The sequence below is a fragment of the Argopecten irradians genome, chromosome 5 (genome assembly GCF_041381155.1).
Source record: "Argopecten irradians isolate NY chromosome 5, Ai_NY, whole genome shotgun sequence".
NCBI lineage: Eukaryota > Metazoa > Mollusca > Bivalvia > Pectinida > Pectinidae > Argopecten > Argopecten irradians.
In genome coordinates, this window is record NC_091138.1 from 22832399 (window position 1) to 22851060 (window position 18662).

The 18662-nt window shown below is 37.5% G+C and overlaps 1 protein-coding gene across 3 annotated transcripts in view; it reads right to left on the bottom strand.

The window, feature by feature from the left end:
* Positions 1-3425: 3425 nt before the first annotated feature.
* The window catches only part of LOC138323251 (prolyl 4-hydroxylase subunit alpha-1-like), a 38813-nt gene continuing 23576 nt past the window's right edge, over positions 3426-18662 (bottom strand). For 2 of the 3 annotated variants that reach the window (XM_069267687.1, XM_069267686.1), the window contains exons 8-13: positions 16877-16947; positions 11935-12034; positions 11512-11565; positions 10859-10924; positions 8368-8436; positions 3426-8106 (exon numbers count right to left, since the gene is read on the bottom strand). In XM_069267687.1, the coding sequence (XP_069123788.1) occupies positions 7939-8106; positions 8368-8436; positions 10859-10924; positions 11512-11565; positions 11935-12034; positions 16877-16947 (528 nt within the window). In that variant the 3' untranslated portion in view covers positions 3426-7938. Of the gene's footprint in view, positions 8107-8367; positions 8437-10858; positions 10925-11511; positions 11566-11934; positions 12035-16876; positions 16948-16987; positions 17059-18662 lie in introns of all 3 variants that reach the window. The other variant, XM_069267688.1, reaches the window with a different exon arrangement.

Sequence of the window (18662 nt, forward strand, 5' to 3'; positions counted from 1 at the left end):
TTTAAGCATTGATATCACAATTTTTTTTTATTTCATCAGGGTATAAAAAAAGTTTTGTTGCAAAATGTGTGAATCCGCATAGCAAAAGAATTCTCACAAAAATTTGCAAATTTTTCACTTTTATTTAGAAGAGTCTATCTTATCTTCAGGAATGAACGAGTTACTTTTAACCAACTTTTATTCGCGGCTATTAAATTTCGCGAATTTCGACTCAAAACAAGTTCACAGAGATTAACTTTTCGCGGAACAGATTACATATTGTATGATACACTTTCATACTATGTCATATCGATCATAATTCCCGGAGATTAACTTTCGCGAATTTATTTTAGTCATTCGCGAAAATAAATCACACACGAATAAAAGTTGGTTTTAAGTAAACACACTTGATACCGTGTTGATTTAAACTTACAAAGTTTGAATGAATTAAGAGGCCTGGGTTGACAAAATGCAGGAGGAAATCTCCAGACAAACAAAGGCAATAAAGGACAAACGTATGAACAGATGGATAATACCATTCACAATACATTCAGTGGAAAATTCTGAACAGGGTTGAAGAATATAAAAAAAAATATCACGAGATATGTGCCTTTGACATACCAAATTACACATTTCTATGTTAAAATCCAATAGGTTATAACTTGTAGAGGGCATGTTATTATTTACTCTGAATTAATCAAATTAAATTCAAATATAAGCAATGATTGACAAAGTAATCTAGATTATTAATTTAAAATTACTACATGTACACACATCTTTTCTTGGAATTACAAATATTTCTATTCAAACAACATGTATCTGTCATTTAATTTAGAGATCTCTTTAATTTTTGAAACAGATGCACTTTTTTTTTTATCTTTTTTGAATCACTTCCACAATTTGTGTTGTTAACCATTACTAGTAAATGCCCACAAACTTTTTTAAACATAAAATAAGTTTCTTAAATATGTAGGAAAACTTGTATCAATAGCCTAAGATGAGGTTACCACACCAAACAAATGCAAGATTCCCTACGTAATCTATGTTGGGAAGATTCATTTCTCGAATGACGACTAATGTGCGGTAATATAGGACAACAGCGTGAAAACATAATACAACCCGCGTTATGAAAATTAACATTAAATTTATTTCAATTGGATTGTTCAGATGGTAATTATAAGTGTAATATAAGTGTTTAGTTAATTTCAGGACACCTTAACCACTCAGTCACTACAGCCCATTGCTGAAAGCTAATTCGCATTTCAAGATCTCTAGGATTGCGTACTGGCTCTCTGACCAATTTTTGTCCATATCCACTACATTAACTCTAAAAATAAATCCTGTTTGTAACACTTCACACATTGTCTCCCTAAATTGAGATAGAAGCCCCCCTGCCCATATATCCAGGGCAAGATTTCTTGATTTCTTGATCGTGTTGTAGGATAGTGATCACGTCATGTCTTCTGATGAGGTCTGTGGTAAGAGCTATTGATTTCTTCACTAGATGCCCGCTCTTCACTTAGCCATGCTGTAACCCTAACCCCCACATTCCGTTTTTCTGATGTTCATTTAATTACAGATATGTCGTAAACAATCCATTTTGTCTTCGATATTTAATGACAAATGAGAAAAAGGCCATGGATCTTACACAAAAAACACATAAAATATGTCCATTACAGCCTCTGATATAGTCTCCAATAGAAGCTAGGTGACAAGCTGTTAGCCCCCAGTAAACACTGCCATTAATCTGTGATACTATTAACAATGTAAGGGATCAAAGACAGATTAGCCACAGTAAATTAAATAGACATAACATTTACGGTCAATAAAGAATGCTCCAGGGTTTTTTGTGAAATTTGGGGAAAACCATTTTGAAACTCTATAAGACAAGGAATGGAGGGATAGTGGGAAAATGTCAGACACCTTAACCAGTCTGCCAACATGCAGGGATAGTGGTAGAATGGCAGACACATTGACTAGTCTACCAACATGCTTTAGAGATGTAGGGGTAGTGGTAGAATGTATTGTCGGACACTTTAACCTCTCTGCCACCATGCCCTAGAGGTGGATGGATAGTGGTAGAATGGCAGACACCTTGACCAGTCTACCAACATGCTTTAGAGGTGGAGGGATAGTGGTAAAATGTATTGTCGGACACTTTAACCTCTCTGCCACTATGCCCTAAAGGTGGAGGGATTGTGGTAGAATGTTGGACACCTTAACAACTCTGCCGCCATTCTCTAGAGGTGGAGGGATAGTGGAAGAATGTATTGTCAGACACTTTAACCTCTCTGCCACCATGCCCTAGAGGTGGAGGAATAGTGGTAGAATGTCAGACATCTTAACCCCTCTGTCCTAGAGGTGGAGGGATAGTGGTAGAATGTCAGAAATCTTAACCACTCTGCCACCATTCTTTTAGAGGTGGAGGGCTAGTGGTAGAATGTCAGACATCTTTACCACTCTGCCCTAGAGGTGGAGGGATAGTGGTAGAATGTCAGACATCTTAACCACTCTGCCCTAGAGGTGGAGGGATAGTGGTAGAATGTCAGACATCTTAACCACTCTGCCCTAGAGGTGGAGGGATAGTGGTAGAATGTCAGAAATCTTAACCACTCTGCCACCATTCTTTTAGAGGTGGAGGGCTAGTGGTAGAATGTATGACACCTTAACCACTCCGCCACCATTCTCTAGAGGTGGAGGGCTAGTGGTAGAGAAGATTTCCAGGTGACAGAGAAATATAATAATAGACTCTTACATGGGAGGACCAAGTAGATAGGTATCCCAAATATTTCACTCCTTTAGGTATGATACTTATGATTCTTAAGTTGTTGAATACGAGGCTGTGTACGGATTGAACTCTCCTGTCTCACTATAAAGGGAGTGATTGATTTTTTTCTCTTACCTTGTGCACCACTTGTGTCTATAATTATGTCCTATCAGCATGCAATGCAAGCAATAATGATGAGACTTAAATGAATTGTTGTTGTCACCGTCGTGGCATCATTGCAATGTTGTTGTGATATCAAGCTACTGTTACCATGATATCATTTGATAATTTTGTTGCTATGTCATACCATTGTTGAGATATCCCTGTTCGGGGCAAGAGAAATCCCTGTCCACTTGTTACATGTTTTGATTATTCAAGGAATTTCAATTGTTTTGAAGCATTGCGCCAACATCTCAGAGATGTTGTTACATTGCAAGTGTCAAAATTGATGAGGTTAACAACAATATATGCCGCAGCTACACTGCATGTATTAATGACGTCACATGCCAAGTCTGAGCTGTCTCACTTGCCCATGTAAGATAGAAGAGTTGTCTTTTCTCTAAATACCACAGGATTAACCAGGATATCCCTGTGAAGTATGAGAGAAAAGGTGATTTCAGTACACCTTTCGACTTTGTTAATTGGATATAATTAATTAAATAAACAAAATAAGACTTCATTGCATATTTTAAAAAAAAACATCTTTTTATTCAGCAATGTAATTTGATTGGCGTCCTCCTGAACAAAGTCTCTCAGAGAAACAAAGCATGTATAAAATCTCATTTGTTCAGTCAATTTATTCCAGGAAACATATCGGACGTAATACCACTGACATTGATAATTAAGCATTCAACTGTCTTCCTATGGAATCTATGGTCTATATAGATGCCAGAGTTTTGCAGACAGCATGCATTATGCATGCTTGTCTGCAAAACTCTAGCATCTATATAGACCATAGATTCCTTATAGGAAGATGATTTAATACTTATATTTACATCATTGACTCGTTTTGCCTTAACATCGTTTAAGTTAGACCATGAAAACCGGTTATTTCAAAGACAATTTTATCCACAAGATGAAACAGCCATTTTGACGGTGATCAGTTGACATCACCACGTCAACATTAGTGACGTCATAATGGTCACATTTTGGGTGTCTATTATACCCCCATATACTTCACTTTACCTTAGTAAGTTTCTATATTATCAATACCATTTAAATTCAAAATATTTTTCCACTTGATGGTAAGAAAATGCTCACGCTAAAGCAACTTTGTATATCTAAACAGTAAAATCAGTTCTTAATTCCATGTTTATTTTACATATCAAATGTCTCTGATAATTGAATGTCCAAACAATCGAGTGTATACCAAAATTCAAATTAAATAGCAATGAAAGTAACTTAAGATATGTTATGCCTACATAGCATCAGATAACAATGCCCATACTGTAATGACTATTTTGAAAGCATGATCATAGAATAAAAAAAAATCATCTCCTGAAATTTGAACAATTAATTTAAAGATCTCTTTAGAATTTCATCTCATTTAAAATTTTTGGTAATTGTACCTCAATTACATAACAAATTCTATGTCTTGTTTTTATTTGAACATTTTCCCATTCACGATATGAAATAATGATTATCTCAGTATTTTTATTCAATAGGAAATGCAGTATGAAAGAATGCTGTTTTTGACCCAATTAACATTCGCTCTGGTCATTACAAATTTTATGACGCTTTTCGATAAACATTTTTGACAAATGACCAATTCAACATCATACATGTATCACAGATATATATATAATTAACACTAAGTCAGAAGTGAAATCTGTTGTTATATAGATAATGGATTGCTGTAAATTAAATCGATTTTTTCGTGAAACTTATTCAATTAAGTATGAAAAATCAGCAATTTATATAATGAAAATCATTAGCTGACAAGAATGAGAGGCAGACATTTTTGGTTGCACAATACAGGAAGTCATCAGAACTTTTGTTGACTATGAATGATCTAGATTTGCATTTCCAAGACTGAAAATGACTCTATAGTTTATTACAACATAGAACCTGAAGAATCTGAATTTTCTAAGATAGTGTGCGAATCATCCAAAATTGTTGACCTGGGCCCAGTTTTACAAACATTCCTCAACTTCAGATTTTCCATTTTAGGAATTTACCCCATTATAGAATCAGAGTTCAGAATACTATCATATGGAGAATTTTAGGTTCAGGAATTTCCTTTAGATTAGGCATGTTTGTGAAACCTGGTGACGGATCTAAGATTTGTAATCGGTATCACAAGGGCAAATCTGGTTATATACAAAAACACCAACGTACATGGAATTCTGCCTCCATCTTTATATATATTAACTTGTATACAAATTTAAAACCATCAAACATCTGATTGGTTCATATACCATTTGATGGCAAGAGTTATAAATGTTGGATTTTAAAACAGTAAGTATGGCACAGCTGGAAGCCCAAATAAAACATATACATACATGTACATAATATACAGATCACAGCATCCGATTATCAACATACAAAACTCTACAAAATATAAAAAGAAGCAACAGAAGTGTATCTGCCACATACCATATTTGATAGTACACAGGCACTGACATGTTCCTTCATCCTCGATACTCCAGGGGTTCCAATCACTTACGTTCTCTACACCCCTGGACTATCTCATAGTAAAATTTAAGGCAGCTCAACGGAAAACATTTGACCAATCACAGGCTAGCAAGGATTTCCTTTGAAGACTACAGAGAGAGTGACGCCTAACATCAAAGCCACACAGTCAACCAGAGTGAACCATCATACAGCTCTTTTGATGCACATCAAATGACTTAATTACCTGTTATTTCTGTTGCCTCCAGTTTTACTAAGAGATATTCCAGGGGTTTAGAGATAGAAAGTGATCGGAACCCCTGGAGTATCGAGGATGACGTTCCTTTAAAAGACCTAGAAATAGATTTTTTTTCAATTCCAAATAGATTTTTTCAATTACACAGTTAAATCTGTTAAAATTAAATTTTTCCACAGGGGTAGGAATTTGTATCAAGAGACCTTGGGTTCAGATACTGCTGTTTGATATTTCAATTTAGGTCATAGGAACGGGCCAGATCCCTGAGCAGAAATATTCTCTGAAGTGACCTTAGTCTTCAGAACCAGGGATTTAATATATAATTCTGGGTGATCAGAGGAACAGGTCAGATTCCTGTACTTTGTACTATAACAATGAAAGGTGTAGAATGTCATATGTTTAAAACAGTAATGACATTTATCTAAACTCTTTGTTGATGTTTCACAACGACCTTGGGCAGAAATTGACATCTATATAAATCACTTTAATATAAGGGAAGGATGTTTATTAATTTGTTACCCTCAGATAAACTATTCTTTAGGAGATCACATATTTTCTGGCCACTGTCAATTAATGAATACAATATCTATCAATGGATTAATTTGATGATTGCACGACACTTATACATAACATGACTTGGGACAACTTGGTATACATGTTTATTTATATGTAAGATTATGCTATTTCATCACATTATGCATATTTAAAATTATGCAAATTACCAGAATTTTAAGTGTAAATATCAAAGAATTTGTACTCTGAATCTCGGACACACCAGTGAGGTTGTTTTTTTTTTTTTTTTTTTTTTTTTACATTTTTCATTTGTTTGATTATACCTGGCTAGTGCATCATATCATGGTATTATATAGACACTTGTATAAAATTTTACATAAATTATTCTTTATAGTCTTTATAAAATGCCATAAAGATAAAATCACAAATCAATACTGCATCAATATATTTTGTGTCTTGCCATGGATTTGATTTAGTATTCTAAAAATGTACATAATATCAAATAGTCTGGGACATATGAAAAATCACAGTCTAATACAGAGAGAACCATACACAATGAATTAATATTTCTGATATTAATTCATTAGTATGGACCGGATTAAATGTTCGTTGGGTTACAAATTCAGCATCTTAATTAAAGGATTGATTAACCACTTCATGTTTTGGAGATGTAACAAAAATCTGAGTGTGCACTTGATAAAGCTTGAAGCAGTTAATGATGAGTGTACACTGGGATTTTTGTGTAATATACCGATAGTATCCTTACCATTCAATTTACTAGATATATATAACTATATAATCTCCCCATAATCCCACATTCATTACAGGTAACCCTTTTTTTGTATGAAATCTTAACTGTTGTTTCAGCCAATCGTATGTAACACTACAAATGGCATTAAATTTTTACTTTTAAGGGCTGGTAAAATACATTTTTAAGCCATTGAATATATTCTTTACAAGCAATATTGAAATACATGTATTTCATGAATACAGGATTAAGCTAATTAGACAGGTGATTATAGATGTACTGTAAAGAATTACTAACATATTAAGGTGTTCAGTTAAAGGCTAATATTGATATACAACATAGCATTGTGATGAAGAAAGTGAAAAATGTAATTAAAACATTAGAATTGTGATATTTTAGGTTATCATACACCCTAAACTAAAACCCTACACATACCAGGTAAACATGTTGTCGACATAGTAACCAACAGATACAAATACAAAATATACAAAATGGCGCTGATTTATAAAGCAGGCAGATCTAAATTCCTAACATCAAAACAAAACAAAACATCCTTCTCATAACAATATCAAGGTAAATCATTGTGCTTCAATGGCAGGGTTAAGTTTTATCTGTATAATTTTCCTTCAAGGATTTAATCCTGGAAATAACTTTGTACCATATGCTACAGTGTACCAGATACAGAGAGAATTAACACTAACAGTGGTATATCTCTGTGGGGGTCTTCAGAACACTATATTGTAACTTTACATGGCAGGAAAACCACGCCACCCCACTAACCACACACACTCCCCTATCCCACCCAACCCCATCCCCCCTTGCCCGCCCCCACAAAGTTTTCCAAGAAATACTGCTTTTTATATATCTTCAACATAAGTCCTTGTAACTTGATGGTAACCACTGAAATAAATTTTGTAAAACCTATAAGAGATCTGCTGTGACCTGTCCTAGGAAAATATTCAGACTGACACGAAGGATTGTGATGAATACTTAGCAAAGATGATTATGATGATGATGAGTTTGTGAGGTAACCATGACGATGATAAGATGTTGATGAAGATGATTTTATTCGTTTGGATGTAGACCACATGGTCTCCGGAATTCCTGTCCGCGTTCGTGAATCCATTTGTTTGAGACCCATTTCGTGCCGACAAGTACTGGACAAGCAGCGTGTCTTGTGTTATATATTCCCTCACTACTTTTATATAAGTTGTACCAGAATGCTGCTCCGCCCTACAAATTCCCAAATGTTATATTTCAAACCTGATCCTGAACATTCTCTGCATTTGATAATTACTAGTTGTAGTAAGGATCAATAATTTAACATTGGTCATTACATGATTGCCATCATTACATATATAATTTGTTTTCCTTCTCATTTTTTCCCTTAAAAACATGAACTCTTCTTCAGAAATGTACTTAAAACATTTCTACAAAGATCTATGACTATAAAAGTGTGTTCTCAGAGTATTAAGATGGATTAAACTTTGTTACCTTTTCAGGAAATATTTTTACTCCTATGTAAGGAAATACTGTTGCTCCTCCAGCTTCAACATCACTCATCTGCAAACATACATTCAATTGGTACAATATTGTATTGTCCTAATTTTAAAACTGGTTGCCTCATAAATCCTGTAAGGAGTTATCTCCCTTCGTAATATAATCCTATACTGAGTTGTCTCCCTCTGTCATCTTATGTGTATGAGTTATGAACTTCCTTCGTTTTAAATCTTGTTAATATCAAATTGGCAATCCTTTAATGCTTGACATGGTACTTGTCATAGGCCTGCTCAAGCCAGTGTGAGAGACATTTACAGGTGGCATCTTGAGAGGTTGATAAGGTAGACCAAAATTTAATGCAATTATCAATGCCGATTTTTAACTTGAATATAGATGTATCCAGAATGTAGCATTTTGCAATGTCAGGTACAACAAGGTTAAAATAAACAATGTCAGGGTCTTTTGATTTGCCAACAAAACTCTTAACTTAATATTATTCATTTGATAAGTTTGAACTATCTGAAGTAGAACAAGTTATCAAAAAAGTTGGTGTTCGAATAATCATTAAAAGGACAATTCAGTTTAAGAGAACATTAAAATTTTTACATATATCGGAAAACCCCCAGTTCTGATGGATATTAGATCAGTCAGTTTTACTGTGATATGCCAATAAACCCCATGGTGGTGAAATGAGTGTGAAATATTCAAACTCGCTCCCTGTCCGCCATTACATATTGTGGTCGAACATCTTGTATGCCGAACCCTGTCCCTTGCTCGTAGAGTAATGCTACATTTGTCTAGAACTGCTCAAATCGCTCTGACATTAGTGTGATTACCTTATTAAGTGAATTGTCTTGCCTATCAAATCATTTTATCACTTCCACAGTGGTTCTGTAGTTCATTTGTTTAACGTATGTGACTTTGGTTCGGATATGGGTACAGCAAACATATTGTACCTGCTTAATCATACTGATCAACGATTTGTAATTACAACGGTGTCAATTAAGATACTAAACAATGACGTGGCCATGACTTTGTCAATATTTTATGTTATACAGTCGAAACTCGTTATCTCGAAATTCAACGGACCAACAAAAAATACGACTCATCCGGAATTCGACTAAAACGTAATGTCATTAGGTTTGATCAGAACGTGATTTTCAATGGTCATTATCTTATGACTATTACTGCCGGGTATATGCCCATTACCGTGATCAGCATATTATCGTAATTTTCCAACTAATAAGATTTCTATTAAATCATTTTGGTGATATGTTTTCAGATGTTTTTGGATTTTTTAAAAATAGATAAAAGCTTGAATTACGATAATAGGCATGCATCCTGATTTCCCACAGTTGGTATACTGACTTCTCAATGGTTCATACATCAAACTTATAAGGAATATAGTAGCAGAACAAATAAAAACAAATATCTTTCTTATTTCAAAATTTAATGGTATTTCAAAATAATAACATAGCAAAATAAACAATAATTTTCACCTACTGTAAGCAGATTACACTCTCCGTTTCCGGCTCTCGCACATACTGGTTAATATAATTTATCGTAAAAGTAGATTTCTACACCAACTAAAAAATACATGATTGTATGACTAAGATACTAGCACGTATGCAACGACTTGTTAAACATTTAACATTGTGGGTTTTGAAATTATTTTGTACAATCAACATTCCATACAAGCCTTAGAAAACTCTTTCGTATCTAATGATTCCTAAACAAACACGCTTCCGGTCATGATCAGACACGCTGATCGAGCCATGCTGAGTGTGATTGTGGAAACACGTATCGTGTCTATGTACAGGTAAGTCACAATTGTAAAGTGACACTAATAAGGAACCCAGACTTGAGAGGATTATTAAACAATTCATAATTTGCAGTCGTTGTTGTAGTATGTTCCGATAGGCATGCATATACCGATCGCGATATGTGCAGGTAAACCAATCATGTTACGACAAATCACAGGTGAATTTCAATTGCTTGTGTCTATGTTTCATTTACGTAATTATTTTTTTAAATATGAAATATTGACTGAATTCGATTTCGAGATAGCGACTATTTTTTTCGCCAAATATCCGTTCTAGGGACCAGGAATTGACTTTGACTCAACCGGAGTTTCGAGTTATCGAAATTCGAGTCATCCGATTTTAAAATACATACACGAGTCATCCGATTTTAAAATACATACACAAAGAAGGGGAAAAAACGGCACTTCAAAATAAATTCGACTCAACCGGAATTTCGACTCAAGCGATTTTGAGATAACGAGTTTCGACTGTATGTTTCATAAGAAATGTAGAACAATACATTTATGCCATATTTTGCTTCTTGGTTATGTAAAAGAATTAGCCTAAGTGAATTGTCCTTTTAATTAAAAATTCATTGTTTTTACTAAAATAAATTACATGTTTAAACTATCCACTGATTTGAATTAACTGGAGGTTTATGTTTTGCACACAAAGAAACTTACATAAGTGAGCCATGTAGCAATTCTGTTCCCTGTCCCTAAACTTTTGAAGGCATGTGTCTCTTCTTTCTGTTGAAATAAGTCAATGAAATAAAAGATCAGTACTTCAAAAACATGTAAACCTACAATCTATGTATAGCCACATGTCAATGTATTGTTGTGTGCATGTTTGCAAATTGTTAATATTCATTTCAAAACCAAAAATAGATTTTTGTTAAAAAGTATCGCCAGAGGTCACATACAGTGTATTCATTAAACCTGTTTCTTTGGTAATTTTGGATCACTAGGCAAGATGCATGATAGATAGTCTAAAAAGAAGTTAAACAAAACAGTGTTGTCACAGTAAACCATGAAATATTAAATGCTTAAAACTATTTCAAAAATAGTGTTTCAGTTCAATGAAATACAGTTGTCCTCAATGCTTCTTAAAGCTTGATTCAATTTTAAAATTTTTTTTTACTCAAACTATTCTCCGATTTTTTTTTTTTTTTTTTTTGTTCATTTACATGTATAAGTCACAATGGAGTAGAAGCCATACTACTGATTTCCATGTAAAAATTTGTAGCTTATTCAGCAGAAAATGTGCTAAATAACAAATCTTCCACGGATATATGTGTTTAACTACATTATCAACTATGGCTTGAGTAAAAACTTACCCTGGCAAAATCAAAATGAGGTTCATAATGTCCACCTAGGCCATAGTTGGCAATCTAAAACAAGACAGAGAAACCATAACAATAAAACATGATTATTACAAATCACTATTGTGTTTTAAAACATAACAATGACTTCAGCATGGCATCATTATAACATAACTAAATTGTTAGTTATCCTGCATTTTAATATTACAGAGTTATCTGCCCTTGTGGATAGGAGTTAAATGTTAAATCATGTTTTTGTGAGCATAACATCACATCTTCAGATGACATTATCATACTTTTTCGCTCACAAAAAGATGATATCACAATTGATATCTACATGCAAGGGCAGATAACTGTGTACTGTACAAACAAAGGAATACCACATGCCATCACTCATCATTACATTATCCTATCAACTGGAGTCATACCATCACTCACCTGTAAATCTTCTGCTGTAGTCATGTCTAACCCTGTGGCTGCTTGTATTCTGCTGTTCACTCGTCGTATTACCATGTCATCGTCATCTTTTAACCAGGCACTGTAAAGGAATTCAAAGGATACCATCTACATCTAGTAACAGTTTTAACACTGTCATCTACAATTTCAACTAGGGAAGGATTAACAAAGACACAAATGCAGATGGAGACAAGGATTGACAGAGAGATAAATGCAGATGAAGGGAAGGATTGACAGAGAGACAAATGCACTAAGCTAGTAAAACTTCTAGGTCCAATTGTATAGAATTACTTGAGGACTGAGACTTGGTCAATACTTTTCCAACAGAAAATGCATTACTTTTTTCCCCTCACATTTGTTTTAATACAAGTGGGCCCTAGTACTTTGGGTGATGGTATCATTCAATGTGTCATGCATCATCACCACAATTCTGTATGTACCACTCATCACAGTCCTGCATGTACCACTCACCATGATCCTGTATGTACCACTCATCATGATCCTGTATGCACCACTCACCTAGTTCCTGCATGTACCACTCACCATGATTCTGTGTGTACCACTCACCATGTTCCTGTATGTACCACTCATCATGTTCCTGTATGTACCTCTCACCATGATCCTGTATATACCACTAACCATGATCCTGTATGTACCACTCACCATGATCCTGTATGTATCTCACCATGATCCTGTATCTACCACTCACCATGATCCTGTATGTACCACTCACCATGATTCTGTATGTACCACTCACCATGTTCCTGCATGTACCACTCACCATGATTCTGTATGTACCACTCACCATGTTCCTGTATGTACCACTCACCATGATTCTGTATGTACCACTCACCATGATCCTGTATGTACCTCTCACCATGATCCTGTATGTACCACTCACCATGATCCTGTATGTACCACTCACCATGATTCTGTATGTACCACTCACCTAGTTCCTGTATGTACCTCTCACCATGATCCTGTATGTACCACTCACCATGATCCTGTATGTACCACTCACCATGATTCTGTATGTACCACTCACCTATTCCTGTATGTACCTCTCACCATGATCCTGTATGATACCACTCACCAAGATCCTGTATGTACTACTCATCATGATCCTGTATGATACCACTCACCTAGATCGTGTATGTACCACTCCTGTATGTACCACTCACCATGATCCTGTATGATACCACTCACATAGATCCTGTATGTACCACTCATCATGATCCTGTATGATACAACTCACCATGATCCTGTACAATACCACTCACCTAGATCCTGTATGTACCACTCACCTAGTTCCTGTATGTACCACTCACCATGTTACTGTATGTACCACTCATCATGATCCTGTATGATACCACTCACCATGATCCTGTATGATACCACTCACCATGATCCTGTATGATACCACTCACCTAGATCCTGTATGTACCACTCATCAAGATCCTGTATGATACCACTCACCATGATCCTGTATGTACCACTCACCTAGATCCTGTATGATATCACTCACCATGATCCTGTATGATACCACTCACCTAGATCATGTATGTACCACTCACCTAGATCCTGTATGTACCACTCATCACGATCCTGTATGATACCACTCACCATGATCCTGTATGAACCACTCACCTAGATCCTGTATGATACCACTCACCATGATCCTGTATGTACCACTCACCATGATCCTGTATGATACCACTCACCTAGATCCTGTATGTACCACTCATCATGATCCTGTATGATACCACTCACCATGATCCTGTATGTACCACTCACCTAGATCCTGTATGATACCACTCACCTAGATCCTGTATGTACCACTCACCTAGATCCCGTATGATACCACTCACCATGATCCTGTATAATACCACTCACCTAGATCCTGTATGTACCACTCACCTAGTTCCTGTATGTACCACTCAACTAGATCCTGTATGTACCACTCATCATGATCCTGTATGATACCACTCACCATGATCCTGTATGAACAACTCACCTAGATCCTGTATGATACCACTCACCTAGATCATGTATGTACCACTCACCTAGATCCTGTATGAACCACTCATCACGATCCTGTATGAACCACTCACCTAGATCCTGTATGATACCACTCACCATGATCCTGTATGATACCACTCACTATGATCCTGTATGATACCACTCACCTAGATCCTGTATGTACCTCTCACCTAGATCCTGTATGATACCACTCACCATGATCCTGTATGATACCACTCACCTAGATCCTGTATGTACCACTCACCATGATCCTGTATGATACCACTCACCATGATCCTGTATGTACCACTCACCATGATCCTGTATGATACCACTCACCTATGATCCTGTATGATACCACTCACCTAGATCCTGTATGTACCACTCACCTAGATCCTGTATGATACCACTCACCATGATCCTGTATGAACCACTCACCTAGATCCTGTATGATACCACTCACCATGATCCTGTATGATACCACTCACCATGATCCTGTATGATACCACTCACCTAGATCCTGTATGTACCACTCACCTAGATCCTGTATGATACCACTCACCATGATCCTGTATGATACCACTCACCTAGATCCTGTATGTACCACTCACCATGATCCTGTATGATACCACTCACCATGATCCTGTATGATACCACTCACCATGATCCTGTATGTACCACTCACCATGATCCTGTATGATACCACTCACCTAGATCCTGTATGTACCACTCATCATGATCCTGTATGATACCACTCACCATGATCCTGTATGATACCACTCACCATGATCCTGTATGTACCACTCACCATGATCCTGTATGTACCACTCACCATGTTCCTGTATTTACCACTCACCATGATCCTGTATGATACCACTCACCATGATCCTGTATCTACCACTCACCATGTTCCTGTATTTACCACTCACCATGATCCTGTATGATACCACTCACCATGATCCTGTATCTACCACTCACCATGTTCCTGTATTTACCACTCACCATGATCCTGTATGTACCACTCACCATGATCCTGTATGTACCACTCACCATGATCCTGTATGTACCACTCACCATAGATCCTGTATGTACCACTCACCATGATCCTGTATGATACCACTCACCATGATCCTGTATGATACCACTCACATAGATCCTGTATGTACCACTCATCATGATCCTGTGTATGATACAACTCACCATGATCCTGTACAATACCACTCACCTAGATCCTGTATGTACCACTCACCTAGTTCCTGTATGTACCACTCACCATGTTACTGTATGTACCACTCATCATGATCCTGTATGATACCACTCACCATGATCCTGTATGATACCACTCACCATGATCCTGTATGAACAACTCACCTAGATCCTGTATGAACCACTCATCACGATCCTGTATGATACCACTCACCATGATCCTGTATGAACCACTCACCTAGATCCTGTATGATATCACTCACCATGATCCTGTATGATACCACTCACCTAGATCATGTATGTACCACTCACCTAGATCCTGTATGTACCACTCATCACGATCCTGTATGATACCACTCACCATGATCCTGTATGAACCACTCACCTAGATCCTGTATGATACCACTCACCATGATCCTGTATGATACCACTCACTATGATCCTGTATGATACCACTCACCTAGATCCTGTATGTACCACTCACCATGATCCTGTATGATACCACTCACCATGATCCTGTATGTACCACTCACCTAGATCCTGTATGATACCACTCACCTAGATCCTGTATGTACCACTCACCTAGATCCCGTATGATACCACTCACCATGATCCTGTATAATACCACTCACCTAGATCCTGTATGTACCACTCACCTAGTTCCTGTATGTACCACTCAACTAGATCCTGTATGTACCACTCATCATGATCCTGTATGATACCACTCACCATGATCCTGTATGAACAACTCACCTAGATCCTGTATGATACCACTCACCTAGATCATGTATGTACCACTCACCTAGATCCTGTATGAACCACTCATCACGATCCTGTATGAACCACTCACCTAGATCCTGTATGATACCACTCACCATGATCCTGTATGATACCACTCACTATGATCCTGTATGATACCACTCACCTAGATCCTGTATGTACCTCTCACCTAGATCCTGTATGATACCACTCACCATGATCCTGTATGATACCACTCACCTAGATCCTGTATGTACCACTCACCATGATCCTGTATGATACCACTCACCATGATCCTGTATGTACCACTCACCATGATCCTGTATGATACCACTCACCATGATCCTGTATGATACCACTCACCTAGATCCTGTATGTACCACTCACCTAGATCCTGTATGTACCACTCACCTAGATCCTGTATGTACCACTCACCTAGATCCCGTATGATACCACTCACCATGATTCTGTATGATACCACTCACCTAGATCCTGTATGTACCACTCACCTAGATCCCGTATGATACCACTCACCTAGATCCTGTATGTACCACTCACCATGATCCTGTATGATACCACTCACCATGATCCTGTATGATACCACTCACCATGATCCTGTATGTACCACTCACCTAGTTCCTGTATGTACCACTCACCTAGATCATGTATGTACCACTCATCATGATCCTGTATGATACCACTCACCTAGATCCTGTATGTACCACGCACCATGATATTGTATGTACTTATCACAATCATCCAGTATGTATTAATCACCATAACCATCACCAGTATAAGTCACTATGTAAATGATCTTTAAAGGAAAAAGGTCTTCATGCATAAGTGAGGCTGTGTAGAAATGTCCCATTAGAGACCACAAGAATGTGGCATTATAAGCAGGTGATTTACCTTCCCGAAAGCCCATGCATATCATACTTACCTTTTACTGATTCTGTATGTAGCTGTTTCTAATTGCCCAGTCTTTGCATTGTGAACTGTGGCCCGTCCAAGCTAGCATCAGAAAAACAAAGAATAACATGATAATAGGTACCTTTTGCTGATTCTATAACTGGCTGTTTCTATCACTCCAGTCTCAGGGTTTCGAACTGTCGCTGTATTCAGCTGGTAAAAAAATACATAAACTAAAGTTACAAGTCATCCTACAAGGAAATCATCCAGGTACACAACAGATGATGTTCAATGATATCCAATATTAGAAAACATTGGGATTTTTGATATTTCATAAAATGAAGATACTATCATCTAAATGATCTCTGAGGGCTTTTCAATATAGAACTAGTGCTTCAATATCCTTACAGTAGTTGGTAAAGAGATCAACAGTCACACACTATAACTGTCGTCAAGGAAGCCAACTTGCACCTTTTGTAACAAAGGGGCATAACTCTGAAAAAGGTGGCGGTATCTTGTTCTGATACAGATTATGCACATCTATACTGTAAACGGATTATTTGCCACAAACTTTTCATGAAATACCTCCTGTAGTTTAATAGAAGTTGATGGATTGTTGTTTCTACAGACATACAACCTGAATCCAGTATACCCTCTGACTTTCCATGGTGTGGAGGGTGGTTGGGGGGATAAATCCAGTATACACCCTGACTTTGTTGTGGAGGGTGGTTGGGGGGATAAATCCAGTATACCCCCTGGCTTTGTTGTGGAGAGTGGTTGGGTGGATAAATCCAGTATACCCCCTGGCTTTGTTGTGGAGGGTGGTAGGGGGGATAAATCCAGTATACCTCCTGGCTTTGTTTTGGAGGGTGGTTGGGGGGATAAATCCAGTACACGTATACACCCTGACTTTGTTGTGGAGGGTGGTTGGGGGGATAAATTCAGTATACCCCATGGCTTTGTTGTGGAGGGTGGTTGTGGGAGATAAATCCAGTATACCCCCTGACTTTGTTGTGGAGGGTGGTTGTGGGAGATAAATCCAGTATACCCCCTGACTTTGTTGTGGAGGGTGGTTGTGGGAGATAAATCCAGTATACCCCCTGACTTTGTTGTGGAGGGTGGTTGTGGGGATAAATCCAGTATACCCTCTGACTTTGCATGGTGTTGAGGGCGGTTGTGGGGATAAATCCAGTATACACCCTGACTTTGTTGTGGAGGGTGGTTGGGGGGACAAATCCAGTATACCCCCTGGCTTTGTTGTGGAGAGTGGTTGGGTGGATAAATCCAGTATACCCCCTGGCTTTGTTGTGGAGGGTGGTAGGGGGGATAAATCCAGTATACCTCCTGGCTTTTGTTTTGGAGGGTGGTTGGGGGGATAAATCCAGTACACGTATACACCCTGACTTTGTTGTGGAGGGTGGTTGTGGGGATAAATTCAGTATACCCCTGACTTTGTTGTGGAGGGTGGTTGTGGGAGATAAATCCAGTATACCCCCTGACTTTGTTGTGGAGGGTGGTTGTGGGAGATAAATCCAGTATACCCCCTGACTTTGTTGTGGAGGGTGGTTGTGGGAGATAAATCCAGTATACCCCCTGACTTTGTTGTGGAGGGTGGTTGTGGGGATAAATCCAGTATACCCTCTGACTTTGCATGGTGTTGAGGGCAGTTGTGGGGATAAATCCAGTATACCCCCTGACTTTATTGTGGAGGGTGGTTGGGGGGATAAATCCAGTATACACCTTGGCTTTGTTGTGGAGGGTGGTTGGGGGATAAATCCAGTATACACCCTGACTTTGTTGTGGAGGGTGGTTAGGGG